This window comes from Varanus komodoensis, unplaced genomic scaffold, assembly GCF_004798865.1.
Source record: "Varanus komodoensis strain SLA01 unplaced genomic scaffold, ASM479886v1 scaffold57, whole genome shotgun sequence".
Classification (NCBI taxonomy): domain Eukaryota; kingdom Metazoa; phylum Chordata; class Lepidosauria; order Squamata; family Varanidae; genus Varanus; species Varanus komodoensis.
In genome coordinates this window covers 3,533,460-3,550,564 of record NW_025336182.1, presented here as the reverse complement: position 1 = coordinate 3,550,564, position 17,105 = coordinate 3,533,460, and the positions used below count along the sequence as shown (strand labels likewise).

The 17,105-nt window shown below is 59.5% G+C and overlaps 1 protein-coding gene across 2 annotated transcripts; it reads left to right on the top strand.

Moving 5' to 3' along the window:
* The first annotated feature begins 56 nt into the window (after window positions 1-56).
* PRUNE1 (prune exopolyphosphatase 1) lies at window positions 57-16,899 on the top strand. Of its 2 annotated transcripts, none has more exons than XM_044449142.1 (8): window positions 57-120; window positions 5,063-5,167; window positions 5,991-6,196; window positions 6,523-6,707; window positions 7,129-7,287; window positions 7,653-7,747; window positions 8,639-8,797; window positions 9,056-9,882. In XM_044449142.1, the coding sequence occupies exons 1-8, from the start codon at window positions 82-84 to the stop codon at window positions 9,311-9,313; spliced, it is 1,206 nt and encodes a 401-aa protein (XP_044305077.1). In that variant the 5' UTR covers window positions 57-81; the 3' UTR covers window positions 9,314-9,882. The 2 variants fall into 2 exon arrangements, with proteins under 2 accessions (XP_044305077.1, XP_044305076.1); XM_044449141.1 differs by lacking the exons at window positions 57-120; window positions 9,056-9,882 and adding exons at window positions 392-410; window positions 15,049-16,899.
* The last annotated feature ends 206 nt before the right edge of the window (window positions 16,900-17,105 follow it).

Sequence of the window (17,105 nt, the reverse complement as noted above, 5' to 3'; positions counted from 1 at the left end):
CCCGCCGCCCGCCCGCCCGGGGCCGCGCTTCTCCCGCCCGCCCCGGGGCCGGGCCCGCTGCGCCGCTCGCCTCGGCCGGCCATGGAGCGCTTCCTGGGAGGCCGCCGGGCCGCCCTCCAGGTACCAGGCGGCGGGGGAGGGACGCGGGCTGAGCGGGCGGCCCGGGGGCGAAGGGCTGCGCGCGGCCCCGCCGCCCTCGTGGCGCGCGCCCGTGCCGGCCGGGAGAGGCGCGCGCACGTGTCTCTGCCCGTACCCATCGGCGCCCCGTTTCCTGCGCGCTTTATTAACTTTTGGATTTGTATGCCGCCCACTAACCCCGATAGATCCTCTAGGCGGCTTACAGGAAAATGCAACAGTAAAACCAATTAAAATCACAGTGAAAAAAATAAAGCCATTTGTGGGCACCCCAGGTGAGTGGCTGTTTTCGTGTAAGGAAGGCCAGATGGTTTACAATCCATTTAGCAATCTCTGGTTTAAATATTCGCGTGGCCTTTTCAAAACAGCAGCAGTTAATTGGATTGCGGGTGATCTGGCTTTTCTTGCTTGCGGCATCTTGGCTGGTTTGAGAAACAGCGCGAGTCAGAAGGGGTCTCTTGGGCCATGTAGTCTGACCCCGGCTCCAGCCAGATCCACTCATGACATGCCCACCATGCGCATGTCCAGCCTGTCTTTGAACACCCTCACTGATGGGGCCTCGACCACCTCCGTGGAAGCCCATTCCACACCCTCAGGGTCCTAACTGTCAGGAAGTACTTCCTGGCATCCAAATTGAACCTGGGTTCATTGAGCTTGGCTCCATTGGAGCGCATCCTGCCCTCCTCTGCAGGGGAGAACAGGTCTCTACCCATCTCCATGTGACATCCCCTCACATACCTGCATGTTGCCAACAGGTCCCCTCTGAGTCTCCTCTCCTCCAGGCTAAAAAGACCCAGTTCCTTCAGTCTCACCTCATATGGCTTCCCCCACAAGCCGGCCACCATCCTTGTGGCCCTATGCCCTTGATTGGCTCAGAACACTCCCTGCAAATGCTGAAACAGCTCTTGCCACTTAACTCCAAAACCTGGTTCTAGAATTTTGCATGCTGCCTCTCCCAAGAGAGCGTGGCTCCTTGTACCACTTCTCCTGTGCAATCAGCCACCTTCATGCCCATTTTACCTGCAGCTAAAGTGACATCCCTTGGTGAAATCAAGCTCTGTTGGGATTCAAACACAAAACTGCCAGACCCAGCGTCTTAGTTTTGGATATGAAGTTTAGTTTGCCAGGATGTTATTTGCCATTGTCATCATTATTACAATTCTAGCAAAGTGAATGGTGATTTCCAGAATAGCCTGGCCCCTTTCAGGTGTTGGGGATTACAGTTCCCACAAGCCCCAGCCAGTGTAGCTTGTGGCCAGGAATGGCAGGATTTGCAGTTGCAGGCCACCACCGGAGGAATCTGGCTTGCATATCGCTGGCCCAACACCACAGACCTTGACTTTACAGGAAGGAAACTACAACGCAATTAGCTGATTATTTTCTGTTGAGGTTGTTCGTTGCTTTCCCATCTCCATCTCCATGTAATTGCTTGTTGTTGTTCTTGACTTGGATTGGGTTAGATCATTTAATTGGCTGGATGGTTTTTAATCTGCTCTTAATGTTCCAGTGGGTGCTACAAAGTGGGCAATAAATGCTCCTTTATAACTTTAAAAAAGAGGTAAATACAGTTGGTCATATTTCTCCCTTGTGAGCCTCCTCTTCCGCTGTCACCACAATTAGTCTTTCTATCCCTTTGGAGCAGGACGTTTCTGCCTTTGGCTTAGAGTACTTTTCCTGTACTTAAGATGTCCATGATGCTGTATGGGAAATAAATCATCCCTCTTGAACTCAGCTGAAGGACGGAATCAAGGGCTGTGTGTGCCTGTGTAGGCTTTTTCACTCTATACAATCGCTGTTTTCGTCGCATTCTCCAAAATAATATGTATGTTTTCCCCTTTGGATTTGTGTAAGAAAAGCCATCTGCACTGGGCACATTGTCAAAACCAGACAGCAACTGTGCGCGTACAACCGTCATTTTGTTTGGGCTTGTTTTCTTTGTTTTAAAAATCAGTCTGTTGTGACCAAGCAATGCTTGAAGGAGCTCCAGGCAAGGAAGCCTGTCCTGCAGATCTTCATGGACTTTTGCCCTCTTTTTGGTCATGCATTTAATGTGTCACTGGCTACCCACCCCCACCGGAAATCTGGCATTAATTCAGAACCCTACTGTGCCCTGGTTAAATGTAAACCTTTTAGCAGTCCTTGCAGTCAGTTTCACGTGTGAATGAACCATGTCTGAGAGAGAGACACCATCGCGTCATCCAAAAATATAGGAACCTTACCTCAGCCGCCTTCTGCAATTCTGTTTGCCAGAGCATTTGGGGGAGATTTTGAACGGGGTCTAGCACATCTTTTGAATTGTGGAGGGAACTGGAACCAAACATACCTGGTTCTCTCGCATCCCCGTCCCACCTCCCCCAACTTGTCTTTATAGTTTATACTCGACATCGATTTGATTTGGAGTTTCACGAGGGATTATGACTCTCTTCCTCTTGAGCAAACATCGTCTGGCTTTACTTCCAGCTCAGTCTCTCCCCGCCGCCCGGCTTACCACAATGATTTGAAACCCAAAGATGAGCATTGTGTGGGCTGTGATCAATGGTCTTGTGTTTTCCTGATTCTGCCCCATCTGCAGATGTCTTTCAGTGCTGCTGATTCATATTCTCCCTTAGCTGCGCTTCCACCCCTGTTTTGCAGAAGCGGCTCTGACAAAAGGCGCAGGGGTAGAGACTTGCTTCCAAGAATCTGACCCCAGGTTTCAGCGGCAGACATCTCTGGTTGTTGCAAGCAGAGGCAAATTGGGTAGAGCTCCAGCTGAGCTCTGCTCCACCAGTAATGTCCAAACTCCTCTGAGGCAGGGGTGGAGGGCCTGTGAGGCACCAGATGTTCAACTATTTTTCTCATCAGCCCCAGTCCGGGTGGTCAGTGCTTGGCGTGTTGTGGAATGTAGTCCAAAACATCTGGAGAGTTTCAGGTTGGGGGAGGCCAGGCTAGAAGTCCAGTGCACTGGGGTCATGTGTGTGTGCCAAGTCCTGGTGTGCCAAGCATGCGCCAAGTCCTGGTGTTTCAGAGGTCATGTGTGTGGGTTTCGGGAGGGACTGAAATGGTGTTGCTACATCACTAGGATCAGCCAGATCATTGTATCACAGATTTACAAAAGATACCCTCCTTTTTCTTTGCATGCCAACAGCTGGAAGTCCTCTGGCCGGAGGGCATTGTGGGTAGGAAGAGGGGTGCTTGGTTGTTTGAAATGTCTACCTTCAGCCCCTCTTGAGTAAAGATGGATACTCCAGGAATTGGCATTGAATTTCCCTTCTGGGTCAGCCCCAAGAGTTTGGCAGTGATTGTGCCTTTTTTACAGATGGGGAAATCGAGTCTGTGCTGAAAGCAGTTTCCTCCAAGGCCAGGAGGGGTAGACATGGAGGTGCACAGCATCTCGGTACAAAGAGCTCGTAATGACGATGGGCTAATGCATTTGAGAAAGAACATGGCCTTCTCCCTCCGGCTTGCTTTCCCCAGCTACCGCTAATGGGAGCCACTTCTGAAAGGACAGCTGGAGTGCTTTTAGCAAAAATAGCTCATGCTTGTGCCTGTTTGATTTTTTTTAACCGACCTTCCCAATTTTAATTTCCTTTCTTTGCCCCGTGGCCATCTGCTGCTGTTTGTACACTCACCCAAACCTCATCGACTGGCTTCCATAAATTCAGTTTATCTGGGACTGGCTTATCTTATCTGGAACTTTGGCAAATGGGTCCTGACATTTCGCAGTAGCTGGGAAACAGTGGCCCGGCCGCCTCTTAGTGCTGATGTTTGTGGAGGAGAAGAAAAGAGGGGCAGATGGGGAGGGAAAGCTTTTTAGATCTCCCAGGTGGTCAGCAAAGCGGGTGTCCCTTGGGAAGCATAGCCAAGAGCTTCTCTACACGGCCAGAGATCTCTGCATTTGTGGTTGTTGAAAGCTCAGGCTGCCATTAGAGCTCCTCCACACATTCAGAACAGCATGTGGTACAGCCCTCTTTGGTGGTACAGGCTCCTGAAAGGTCCAAAGAAGGTGCATGAAAGTCCTGTGAGCGAGGAGCACGCTAACTTTACGAATCCAAATCTGTTTCTCTCTCTTTCCCCACTGTCCAAACTATGATGATAGTTTTGCTCTTGATCCACAACTGTTGTACGTGCTTGTTTCGGTTCATTTACTCAGGGTGCTTTGCTATTCAAATGTAGACAGGGAAAAATGTGTCAGCACGGTTGCTTGGGGCATGCTGGGGGTTGTGGTCTAGACCTGGCAGATGCTTTTCCCTAGGAACAATTCAGAACAGGAAAATGAGAAACTATTAAAAATAGCCAAGTCCCAGGAGAGTAGCTTGATGAAGCAGCTACACCGTGGTGTTTTAGAATGCCTGCGAGCAGAGGAAAGTTTTAGTCTGAAAAGGTGACCCCAGGCAGACCTCACAGGGGGAGCGTTCTACAGGTGAGGGGTTATCTGCTCGAAATCCTAGATACTCTCCAAACCTTTCTCCTGTGGGGCACACCTGCAAACGGCTCTCTGACTAGTCTGTCTGCCGTCCTGCTTTTGACACCTGTACGGGAGGCAGGATGGTTGCTGTCCTCAGGGCGGCTGCAAGGGCAGGTGGAGCCGAGTCAATCCTCCCTTGGGTATTTCAACCCTGCCCTCTCCATTGTGCTTCCAGAACGCCTGTGCGGCCCTGAGAGACGTCACCATCCTTCCCCACCTCCCGCGAACGCTGCTCTAACCCCTAAGCTGCTTTCTCCCCCACCTCCCCATCACGTTCCCCCATGGCGACAGCTCCACCAGCTCCTTGCCAAGCACGTGCTGTCCAAGACTCGGCGGAAGAGCACCGGGAGGCTGCAAGGGCGCAGCAGACACCCGGTCTGCGGAGATGAGCCTTCAGCCTTTTGCATCTGATCACACGCAACGTGCGTGTGGCGGAAAAGTCAACCGTGGCTTGTTCTGTTTTTGTCCCTCTCTTGGTAGGAACACATCCGAAGCTGCCGGGAGGTCCACGTGGTGCTGGGGAACGAGGCTTGCGACCTGGACTCCATGGTGTCGGCAATGGCCTTTGCCTACTTCCTCGCAGCGGTCAGCCCCCCTGCTCTTCTTTGGGCCCCCGGCTCCCCACACTCTTGTGCTCCCACAGCCCCCAGCGTCTCTTAAAACCGGTGTGCAGACCCTTTGGCTGACCTGGAGCCCCGCTCCAGCCCCCCGGGGTTCCCCCAGACCCTTCCCTTTGCCCTGCCTCTTTCCCCAAGCCCCCTGTGGCTTGGTGAGTTCCTGGCTTTTCCACACCCCTCCTGAATTCTGAAAATGTGAGGTGCCTCGCCTAAACGCTTGGCGTTTGGCCTTTCCTGCTTTGATCTCCCCCAGGGCCCTTGCTCCCGCCAGCCGCTGGACTGCTGTCCTTGGATCTTCCCGGTGCTGAACCCGGCCGTCCGGCTAAAAGAGTCCCGCCACCCCTGCACTGGAGTGTCCCTTGCTCCCTGCCTTGCCCCCCCGCCCCCCCCCTGCATGTGCCTGTGAGGCTGGCTCGTCAGGGCAGGGCTCTCCCCATGTGCTCAGTGGCAGGTCGCTGCTTACAGCTCCCTCCTGGGGTGGCGCCGGAGTCAGCGTTACTGCAGCGACGTTCTGTGTGACTTGCGTACCAAAGATTAGTCGACGAGTATATTTACGTCGCTTTGATCCTGGCAAAGGGCCAGGGCCAAAGCAGGGCCCTCAGCTGTGCAGCTTCTCTGAGCCTTGTCGTTTTCACTGGGTGCTGCTGAGGTGCTTTCAGGCCTGGCTTTGGATCTTTAAGGCTAGAAACTTCCTTTAGGGATCCTGGGTTGTGTGCTTGCTCTTGCATGCAAGCTCTTTTCTCCCCATAACCAAGACCTGGCTTTTCACGGCCTCTTTGTGGCTCCCACAGACGTGCCCAGAGTCCAAGGCAGCCTTCATCCCGGTCCTTAATATCCCCCGCCTGGACTTCCCGTTGCGGACAGAAAGCACCTTCTTCCTCAAGCAGCAGCACCTCCCGGAGAGCTTCCTTGTCTTCCGAGACGAGATCGACCTCGTCGCCCTGCACCAAGCGGGCCTCCTTTCCCTGACGCTGGTCGACCACCACGTCCTGCCGAGGTAGGCCGAGCGGGGAGGAGCAGCGATGGGAAGGCCGCCAGAGGGCTGTCCGTCGGAGCCACCCACACCCAGGGCCTTGCTCTTGGCTCTGATCATCTGCGTGGGTGCCCCATCTTTGGATGTTGGGGAGCAGGGGCAGGACCCCCATTGGACCCCCGCCCTCCCTTCCGGAGCCAGGCCACCTTCCTGTCCCCAAGCCCTTCCTTCCGTGGCCACGTCCGAACCCCCTGCCAGGCACGGCTTCATGCTGGGGTGCCCCCCCACTCTGAGGTCTGCACTGCGCCTGGCAGGCCTTCAGCTGACTGCCCCGGCGCGTCCTTCTGCAGCAGGGACGCCGTGCTGGAGGAGGCCGTGCTGGAGGTGATGGACCACCGCCCGCTGGAGCGGGAGCGGAGCCCCCCATGCAGGGTGACGGCGGAGCCGGTGGGCTCGTGCGCCACGCTGGTTGCGGAGCGGTTCCTGCAGGGCCCCCCGGAGACCTTGGACGGACTCACCGCGGCTCTGCTACACGGTGAGGGTGGCCGCTTGCGGTGGCCTGCGCCAGAGAGAGGACCGGCCCAGTGCAATTTGCTGGGCCGTCCAGGCAGCCTTGGCAGTGCTGCAGAAGGCCGGCCCGGCCGTGTCCGCCCCCAGCCAGCCTGCAGGCCAAACTCGGCCCAGCAGAGCATCCTTTCAGTGGGAGTGGGAGTGGGAGTGACCCTGGTGGTGGACGGGGTGGGGACCCTTTGCAGCCGGCACCGTGTAATTAAATCGGCAGCGCTTGATCCACAAGAGAGAGCCTCTGGCCCACCAGAAGCCTTCTCTCTGTCCTCTGTCTCTGGCATCCCAAACGCAATCCTAACGCCGAGGCCGCAAGTGAAGCGAAGTTGCTGTTCCGGGGGCCCTCCTTGTGCCTGAGCTGACGGGGCTGGCGCTGCCTGGGCTTCCCACAGGCGCCATCGTGCTGGACTGCGTCAACATGGCTCCCGCGGCCGGCAAGGTGACGCCGAAGGACGCCCGCTGCGTTTCCCTTCTGGAGTCGAAGTTCCCCAGCCTGGCTCCAAGGAACGTCCTGTTTGAGGCCCTGCAGAAGGCCAAGTTCGATGTTTCAGGTACTGGGGCTCCCCGTACGAGGACAGGCGGGATGGTGGAGCAACGGGGAATGTGCACCCCATTGCAAAACCCGGGAGGAGCTGCCAGGCCCGCTTCCCTTGAGTCTCCCTCAGGCGCAGCCCTTTCTCCGCTCCTGGGTGTTCTGCTGGTTGCTGGCAGCACACAAACGCGTAGCTCCCTCGTGGGTGCTGAGGGGTGGCCCCACACTGCCCTCGCCCCTCTGTTTGCTGAGAGGGAGCGAAAGAAGAGCTGAGCAGTGAAAAGACCGAGCCGGGGCCTCGAGGGCTGGACCTGGGCTCTAGTTCCCGCGGGCTGCGAAGCTCTCTTGCTGACACTGGTCTTTGCTCCGTCCTCCCCCCCGCAGGCCTCACCACGGAGCAGATGTTGCGGAAGGACCTCAAGGCCCTCTCTGGCACAGGAACGGCCATCGCCCTCAGCGCTGTGTACCTGGACCTGCAGGTGTGTGCAGAGCGTCTGGCTGCCAAAGCGCCGCTGGAGGCGGCAGGCTTGCGGGCTTTCTTGGCTTCGGCGGAGGAGGGAGAGGCCTCCCTGTCCTGAGCACTTCACAGGAGTGCAAAAGAAAGAGCCGCAGGCTTGTTATGGCAGGTGCTTTTGCAGAGCGGAGGTCTGTGAGATGCCCCTTGCCACTGGCAGGTTCACATTGGCATTTTATGTGGAACCTGCTATTCCTGCCAAAAAGCAAAAGCAGCCTGGACCGTAGGCTAGATCCGGACTGGGCCCCCGGTCCTCTCTCTGGAGTTCTCCGGAGAACCGCGCCCACTTTCCCTGGCCCTGCCGGCTTCCCGGCCAGCAAACATTTGGCAATTGCCTGGCTTCTGTGCAGCAAGGAGTGGGTGAAACGCTTCTTCTTAGGTTTAGATCCCGGCAGCAAGAGCTCTGAGAAAGAAATCCTGGGCAGATGGACTCTGCTTCCCATTGGCCCCACCTGGCCTGGCATTGCGGCCTCCCAGGCGGGCTGAACTGGCCTCTTGGGCCAGTCAGGCGCCCAGGAAGGGAACGAAGCCACACGCTGGGACCAGGCAGCGCGTCGCACCTGGGGGCCTCCCCAGCCACGGGGCATCGGCTGCACCTGCCAGTGTCCCCGCCAGGACGGCCGCTGGCCACACGGAGGCCAGCGGGAAGACGGGGGTTGCGCGCAGCCCCCAGCGGGGAGGCGTGTGCAGAATGGGCACGGGGGCTCCTCACGGCGGCGAGGGGGCGGCAACACGCCACGCTTGCCCCGCCGGGCAGGACAGGGCATCCCGGCACGTCCCCACGCGGCATTTCTGTGCCCTCCCCACGCCTGTGTCGCCTCGCCTGAACGACGCCCTTGTGCCCCTCTCCGTCCAGACCTTCTTGCGCCGCCCCGGCTTGGAGCAGGAGCTGAGCTCCTTTTGCCAGGAGAGGAGCTTCGACGCGCTGCTGGCCATGGCCATCTCCTTCGGTGAGGGTGGCGAGCCCTTCCGGCAGCTCGCGGTGTACAGCCAGGCTGCGGAGCTCCGGGCTGCGGTGAGTGCCCTGCGGGCGGTGCCTCTCTGGGAGCCCCGTGTGGGGGCCGTTCTCGCTTTTGCAGGCCCCTCGCTCCGTCGCGGCGAGGGCGACATCTCCACCTCCCTTCCCGGCCAGGGGCTGCCTCTGCTGCCTCTTCCAGTGGGAGGGCCGCTCCCGTCCCCTCCGGCAACGGGGGCACCGAGCCCGCCCTCTTTGCACTGGTTGCCCAGTGGGTTCCAGGTCCAATTCAGGGATTGGCTTTTTCCTGCTCCACAGTTACTGCCCCGGATCGCAGTATCTTGCAGAGCCTCCGGCCTTGTGCGGCAGCCCACCGTCCACTCCCGAGGCCCTCCTTCTGAGCTTCCTCTCCTGAAGGGGGCTCAGAGAGTGGAAACAAGGGAGCAGGCGCGGCCTGGTGCCAATCCTGTAAACATTTTGGTCTGGGTTAAGCACTTCCTCGGCTTGACGGTTTGTTATCAAGTGCTGACTGGGGACTCGGGGAGATGGAGCCCCCCTCTCGGAGCCACACCTTAAGAAGGTGAGGGGGCTTGGGAATGTCTTGCTGCTGGGGAAGGGATGGGTCGCTCTTGCATTCAGGACTGAGCAAGCTGTGCACGGGGGGCTTTGGAAAACGGGCCGAGGGCAGTGCGCTGCCAGCCTGGCCCAGGCAGCACTGGGTTGAGTGGGCTGATTCTCCCACCTGCTGCAAGTCTGCATTTTTAACCTGGAGAGGCCAAGGGTGGGACCCCAGGCCTCTTCAGCACACAGAGCGGCTGCTGCATCACTGAGCTCCATCCTTTCTCTCGAGAAATCCTCCGGAAGCATCCGAGGAACTGCAGCTTCCCCCGAGATACACCTTGAAAGCCACTCCTTGTCCTCCCCTCCCTGAACAAGCCGCACTTGGACTTGTTTAGCCGAGAGACATGTGAGCATTTTGCACACAAATCCAGGCGCTTCGCCTCTGCCGTCAACAACTAAAGCTCAGTTATCAACTTCAGAACAAGCCAGGCTATGAAACCACAGTTTTGAGTGCGTTTAATGTCCCGATTTGCTTCAGAGTTGGTAACTGTAGTTTCCCGACCTGGATAAATGAGTTTATTTAATTTGAAGTGTCCTGGATTAATTGTGCCTGGCAGAAAGGGGCCCCAGGTGAGCGAGGGCTGTGCACGGATTTTTGCGTAACAAGCCAAGGTGCGCTGGACCAGTCTGGCTTCGTGTGTGTGTTTCCTCAGTGGTGGGTTCTGCTGCTTCTCGCCCGGCTGGCTGTGTGTTTCCGCGCTCCATGTTGCAGCCATTTTGCAAGGGCCTCCGTCGTAGCCAGCACAGCCCACCTGCCCGGGTTTTGCTAGTAGACATTTTAAGGACGGCATCTGGATACGTCTGTCCTTGAGGTGTTTCTACCATGTGTACACCCGGCACCGCATTTTAACCTCCAAAGTCCTGTTTGCGGAATATGAGTTCAAAACGAGTGGGAAACCAGGTCCTGATTGCTGCGGGCCCCAGGGGCAACTCCGGCCTCCCACGGCTCCGAGTGGACCCTTCCCACCAGGGCAGCGAAAGTGGCAGTAGCTTGGCCACAAATGCCAGCAGGACCTCAGAGTGCCGGAGCGAGCTCACCGCCCTGCTAGCGGCCTTCCTGAGCCTCTCCGGCAGCTTGCTCCTGGTTGCCCTGCCTGCAGCTGGCTGCGTGGCCCTGGGGACACGGCGCCCCCGGGCTGCCTGGCACCGGCCTCCTGTGCCTGCGGCCGTCCCTCGGGACATGCCCTCTCCGGGAAAAGCCCCGCGGAGTCGCGAAAGCCTCGCCCCAGGAGCCGAAGCGGCTCGGCGGGGCGCCCAGGGCCCGCGGAGTACTCGCTGCGCGCACGGCGCTGCTGGGCAGGCGGGCGCGCGTTCGCCTCCCAACGCGCCCGCGCCCGCGTGTCTGCGCCGGCGGTGGCGGGGCTGCAGCCCCCCGCGCCGCCCCTCCGCGCACCTTCCCGGGGGCGAGCGGGGGCGAAGGGCGGCCCCGCGCAGCGGGAAGGGGCGCTGCCTCCCTCCCCCCCCCGCCCGCCCAGGCGCCCGCGCTCCCGGGCGGAGCGCTGTCCCCGAGGCGCCCCCGCCGAGCCGCTGTCACTCATTAACCGCGGGCAAAGGTCCCTGCGATTGCCAGCCGACCGGGCGCGCGTGCCTGCGTGTGCGCGCCTGCGTGTGCCCGCGCGCGCGTCGGCCGCGGTGTGCAGCCCGGGAAGGGAGAGGGCCGGAGATCACAGCCATGGCAACTCTCGCCGGAGCCCCGTGTCCTCGGCCCGGCTGACGGGAGGTAAGCGGAGCCTCGCCCGGGTCCGTCCTTCCCCCCCGCGTCCCCTCCCCGCCGCCCACCCGCATCTCTCCGGGAGCGATCCCGCCCTTGCAAACTGAGCGCTTTACATTTGCCTAGACTGAAAATAACATGCAGCGAGAGAGTTATGGAGTCCATTTTCTTCCTCCTCACCTTCTAATTATTCTCCCCACTGCTAATGAAACGCATGGATCCTTTTGGCACCTCCTGGCTTGCTATTCTGTCTTGTGCAGCTTTAGGGTGAGTATGGATGCAGCCGGATTTTTTTCTCTGCCATACAATTTGTTTGTCCATTTTTTAATTCGGCGTATGCCTCCAAAATAGGAATTTATACTTCGAATGGCTAAATTGGGCAGCCAGGTAGAAAGCTGAGAAATCCACTCCCTCCCATCACATCCCTTAGAAAAGAAAAGCAGCGTCCAGTCCTCATCATTTGGAGGTAGCTTAGTTTTTGTTTCGTGTGTACAGACAGCACCTGCCAAGATGATCTGAAATCAGAAAACTCAAATTTTTCATGTGGATGAAGAATTCATGGCGAACCAGAAACCTCTTGTCTAGAGAGTGTGAAGAGAGGAACAGAAGTGGAGCTGACATCGCACTAACTCCCTTTCCTTTCCGTCCACTCCTGCTCGTTTTTAATCCTCCTTATCTTGGACTGACTTTCCAGATGTTCTCACTGAAAACAAATGCTGCTTTTTTCTGTGACTTCACAGAGGCCAAACCTGTGACTCTAAACTACAAATTGATGGCAGTTTCTCTGCTATCCGGCTGCTCTTTGCTTCTCTCAGTGTCTCTGCCATCAATTCATGATTAACCTGCTTTTCAAAATAAGTAGGTTTTTTTTGTTTCAATTGCTTTGTCTGTTTCAGTCCCACCACCACCACCACCACCACCACCACCATCATCATCAGACTTAATTATTTAAGACCTTAAAACGCTCAGGGGGTGGGCGGGTGGGCAGCAGGTTCTTCACCCAAGCTACTCCAGCCACATAGAAAGAGGTGGGAATGGGTAACTGGATGCCGCGCTTTACTTTGCTTCTCTTCCTATCAGCCAGTCCTCCATCTGGAATTGGTCCTGGCTGGATGCAAAACCTTTGGCAAGAGCAGCTGTGGGGAACTGGTGCAGCACCAGAGGGCAGCGGTCAGTTTGGGAAGGCAGGCATGCCGCAGGCTGGTCCTCATGGGGTTGCCCCTGCTCTGCCCACAAGGAGACTCCAAGACCCGACTCCCTTCCCGGAAGCGAATGGGCCTTAATTGAGCATTCCCAAGCAAACGGCAGTGAAGCCCAGAGAGAACAGGGGAGCCCGGGGGGGCTTTGGGGCAGCCTGACGCCCTGGAGCACCTCTCCCGCAGCACCCCTTTCTCGGTCAGGGTCAGGCACATCTTTAGCATACGGCCTGCACGTGCTGCCATCCCCACCTTGGCCTCAGGCCCAGCAAGCACGTTGAACCCCCCCCACCCCAGACGGTCAACATCACGTGTGTGTGTGTGTTTGTTTTTGTTTCCTGCTTTGCATTTGGCTGCAGCCCCTCCAGGTCAGGCAGCCCGAAACACCCGGGCCTTGGCTTAGGAACAGCAGCAACCCCAGATGCCTGTTTGGTGAGAAGCAGGACCGTGCTTTGCGTCGCCGTCCTTGTTTGTTTGTATGTGGTCTCTTTATCTCACCGCTCGGCCCGAGTGATGCTCTTGCAGCGGCTGGCTTGGGCCCCGTCCAGCTGGGCAGTCCCCACAGGCGGGTTGGAAAAGGGCCCGTACCTAGACGGACAAAGTGGCAAGGGGACCAGATCGCACTGCCCCCCAGCAGGGCTTGTGGAACCGTCCTGCGAAAAGGGCGTCCGGTGTGGGAAAGTTGGCCGAGCTCAGGAAGCCGCCCTCCTTGCAGCCCCTGCCCCCTTTTCTTTTCTTCGCGCAGGAAGGGGGCTGTGCCACTCGCTCTTCAAGCAGCTGCAAAGATTCGCTCCCTGCCTGCATTTCCTGGATGAATGCAAATGAGGGCCTTTCTCTGGGCTGCTTTTCAGCTCCCCTGGGGCTGAACTGCATGGGAAAGGCCCTCTTTCCTTGCCGGCACTTTCCAGGCAGGGCAGCCGCGGGCCTCGGGGTGCTCTTGGGTGCGACCAGTTGCGTTTGGCACGGCCGTGGCAAGCTCGGCCCCCCTGGGGAGGGCTGGTCCCCGCTGCCAAGCCCTGCGCTGTGGACGCACCGCCGGGGAAGCGGTTTCCGAGGAGCCGCATCCAGGAGCAGCTCTGGCTTGGGTGTCGCCGCTCTGCAGCCCCCTGCCCGGAGGGCCGTCTGCCTCAGCCAACACCGGCCGTGCTCTTTCAGCTCGCTTTGGGCCTCGGCTTGCTCTGGGGGTGCCTTGAGTTCCTCCCACGGGCCGTGATGGGTGCGGGCAGCTGACAGGAGCCGGGGTGAGTCATTGCTTGGGGGCAGCGGAGTCCCAGCCCAGCCTCAGCTGACTTCCACGTTCCTGGGAGGGCTCAAAGAGGGCGGTGCAGAGGCGGCCTGGGGAACCGAAGCCAAGCCGGTGGGGTGCGAGGGAGCCGGGCAAGGGCGTGTGGCCCCTTGGCGTCCTGTGTGGGTCGTGGCGGCTGGCGGTGCTGCAGTCCAGGTGTGCCGTTTGGGGAGGGCTGGCCGGGGCAGAGGGAGGAACGGAAGAGGGCCCTTCCCGTGGGTCTCCCAGCGGGGGTGCGGCTCGGGGGCCAGGGCAGGTGCTGGGGAGGAAAGCGGGACGTGTGGGGGCTCCTTGATCTCGGAACGTGCATGGCTCAGGATCTGCCCGCCCTCCTCTCCGTTGCCAACCTCTCAGGACGGCTGGTGGTCCTCCTAGAACAGTCCTCTTCGACCTGGTCCCCTCCAGATGCATGAGGCTACAGTGCCCGTCATCTCCTACCTGGCTGGGTATGAGGGGAGTTGCACCTGTAACCGCCCCCCCATCCCGGAAAGGTAGACGATCGTCTTGGGAGCTGAGAGCGAGCACAGACTGGATGGCTGACTCCCTGCCCCGCTTCTGTCAGTCCACAGAGCAGCTGGTCGGGCAGGCCCAATTGGGACGAGGCGGCTCGGTCCTGATCCAGTGGGGCTCCATTCAGCTTCCCACTGGCCTCTCTCATCAGCAGTGGAGCCTCCATGCACTGAAGCAGTCTACCTCTTCGCCAGGAGGGGGCAGGGGACCCCCATGTGAGGACTGTTGCCTTGAGGCCCTGGGCAGCCCCTGGTGTGGACACTGGCTACTGGGCGCAGCGGGCCTTCGGCCTGCTCTGGCAGTCTTCACACATCAGGTTCTTTCACTCAGGGAAAGAACCCTTAGCTGGCTGGATGGGTTATTCTTAATCTCACGGTTTATATTCGTACATGAGCAAAGGGGCAGCTTTGTGGCGAAAAGCTGGGCTTGTTTTTGGGTCCTGCGCGCATGTGTCCCTCGGGGGTCTCTGTGATGTGGAAGGGGAGCCTCTCATCCAAGGAGGGGAGGATGCTGACGGGCGAGGGAGCCCCCGGAAGGCCTCCTCTGCAGCTCTGCTTGCCACCTGAAGCCCTTGCAGCGCCTTACAAGGCTTCTCGGTCTCCGCCTGCTTTGGTTACCCGGAGGAAAGCAGGGCTGTGGGTGGGAGTCCCTCCCTCCTCTGCCGAGAGCCACGCCGCAAGAGCCCACGCTCCCTTGGGTGCAGCTTTGATTAGCGCTGGCATCAGAAGTCGTACGCCCCTTTTTGGTGGCGCTGGAGGAAAACGAGCCCCGCTCGCTGGAACAAGGGCCCTCTTTGACTTCCTCTTCTCTTAAAACGGATTCGCCCATCTGTTCTGAGTGAGGCTGCTCTCATTTCCCGCGGACCCCAGTGCCCCAGCGCGGCAGCGTGTTTCCTTGGCCCGGCAGAGCAGCGCGGGCCGTCGGCTTCCCTGCCTTGCCAGGGCTGCTCCTGCAGCGTCCTTAATGCGTGTGTCTCCCTTCCTCTCAGGTGTGCCGGACCCTGGAGCGCTCCTGCGACCCGCACCTGCGCCTGTCTCCTCTGGAGAGCCCTTTCGCTGCCCTCTGCGCCTACGACCAGGGCAACGCCGCGGCCTCCCGCAAGAAGGTCCTGCCCGTCGTCAAGGACTTCCTGAGGGAGTGGGACCGGCGGGACCCCGCCTGCGCCGCCATGCAGCCCGAGGCCGCGGGCCAGAGCCACGAGCCCAGGCTGCAGCCCGGGGGCGCCGTGAGCGGCGGGCCGGAGCGCGAGGCAACCCCGAAGGACCCCGCCAAGCCCTCTCCCCACCCGGGGGACGACCTGGCGGACGACGACGCCCCGCTGCCGCCCACTCCCATGAACAGCCTGGTGGACGAGTGCCCCCTCGACCGGGGCCTGCCCAAACTGTCGGTGGAGGCCGTCTTTGAGAAGTTCAACCGCATCACGGCGGCTCCCTCCTGCACGGACGGCAGCCCCGAGAAGAAGTGAGCGGCACAGGCCGGGCTCCTCCGGGGGCCGCAGTTGTGCGTGTGTGTGTGAGCGAGCGAGCGAGAGTGTGCGCGTGAGCGGCGGTGCAAGAGTCGCAAGGCCCCATGCTGTGGGGCGTGTCCCACACGCAGCCCAGGGCCCCGCACAGCTGGGAAGTCGGGATGCCGTGTCGGACGGAAACAAGGTGCAGAGAAGAGCGGCTTCGTGCGGAGTTTCCCTGCCTGGGGGTGGGCCGCGGGGAGCGATCCGGCGAAGTCCGTCGCTCCTGCAACGTCGGTGGCCCCCCCAGGCGCGAACTGCAGCCCGGCCGGAGCCTGTGCGCGGGACCGTTCTGTTCCGGGTTGCTGTGATGAGAAACAGCGACGTGCACAGGACCGGTTGCGGGAGCCTCGAGGTGGCGAGGGCAAGGGGTGGGGAGACGTGCATCCACAGGGTGGTGTGGATGATGGGATGCGGAGCTCTAGGAAACAGAGGAGAGGAGACTCCTGTGGGCCACACCTGCTCTCAAGACGTGGCCAGCAGCAGCCGTCTCTCCCTTAGTTCAACTAAGAGGGCCAGAGTGGGGCCAGGCCCATTGCAGGCCAGGCCCCCAAGCCGGAGCACAGGGGTTAAAGCCACCCCCCCACGCTAACCTGGGAGGGAGGGAGGGAGCCACTGGCTTTCCCCCACCACTTGCTTCCACATTGATTCTGAGGTGCTGCGCATTCGGGGGGACCAGTGAGACCGAGTCCCAGGAAGCCCTGCCTGTCGCAGGAAGGGCTCGTGAAGCATCTTGCCTGTACCTGTGGCTGCATGCAAATGACCTGGGCTGGGACAGGGGAAGGAGCGCCTGCCTCTCTTGGGCAAGGGGGTGCCTTCCTCGCATACCCCGAAGGCTGGGAGTTCCAGCACCCTCCCTGGGGACGGTATTCTAGGCCGCCCAGCAGCGGCTGCTGTCCTGTTCGTTTCTTCTCTGCCCTGCCGCAAAGTCCCTTTCGATCTGGCTCCGCTCCACTCTCTGCAGGGGGTGTCGGGGCCACGGTTCTGGCTTGGGAGCCCCTGGTCCCACAGGGCGGCTGTTCTCCGCTTGCGCATGGTCACCTTTTCATGGCCGAGGTGGTTCTGCACATTTCGGGGACCCGCCTGTGGAAAAGCGTTTCTCAGGTCTGGCGCAGGGCAGTGAGACATGGGGAGGGGCGTCGATGCCAAGGCACCTTCTGGCCCCTCACATTCCGTTCCGGCCTGGCTTGGTTTCGAAGCGATCCAAACGTGAGCCGGATCATTTAACGCGGGTGTTACGTGTATCCCTAATACGTTGCTAGAGAGATTGAGAGGCTTGCTTGGAATGGATTTAATACACTTCAGAGGAATAAAGAAAACTCACACCTTGTGACATCCGGCTCGACTGAGCGTGTTTCGGATTGCTCTGCGCCTCAGTTTTCTTCTCCAGTTCCCTCCACGGAAGACCAGAGGCACGTCTGCCTTGGGCTTCCTGCTGTAGGGACGCGCTTGCTTGGAAAGCATCCCTCCCGCAGCACAGAGAAGCAGCGCGATCCGCCCCCTCCCGCAGCAGCCACACAGGGCTTGCGAGGGGGAGGAAG

Coding starts and splice junctions, on each gene's coding strand:
- PRUNE1 (XM_044449141.1), top strand. CDS start 5,129: ATGGTGTCGGCAATGGCCTTTGCCTACTTCCTCGCAGCG. Junction 6,197..6,522: donor GACCACCACGTCCTGCCGAG/GTAGGCCGAGCG, acceptor GTCCTTCTGCAG/CAGGGACGCCGTGCTGGAGG. Junction 6,708..7,128: donor CACCGCGGCTCTGCTACACG/GTGAGGGTGGCC, acceptor GGCTTCCCACAG/GCGCCATCGTGCTGGACTGC.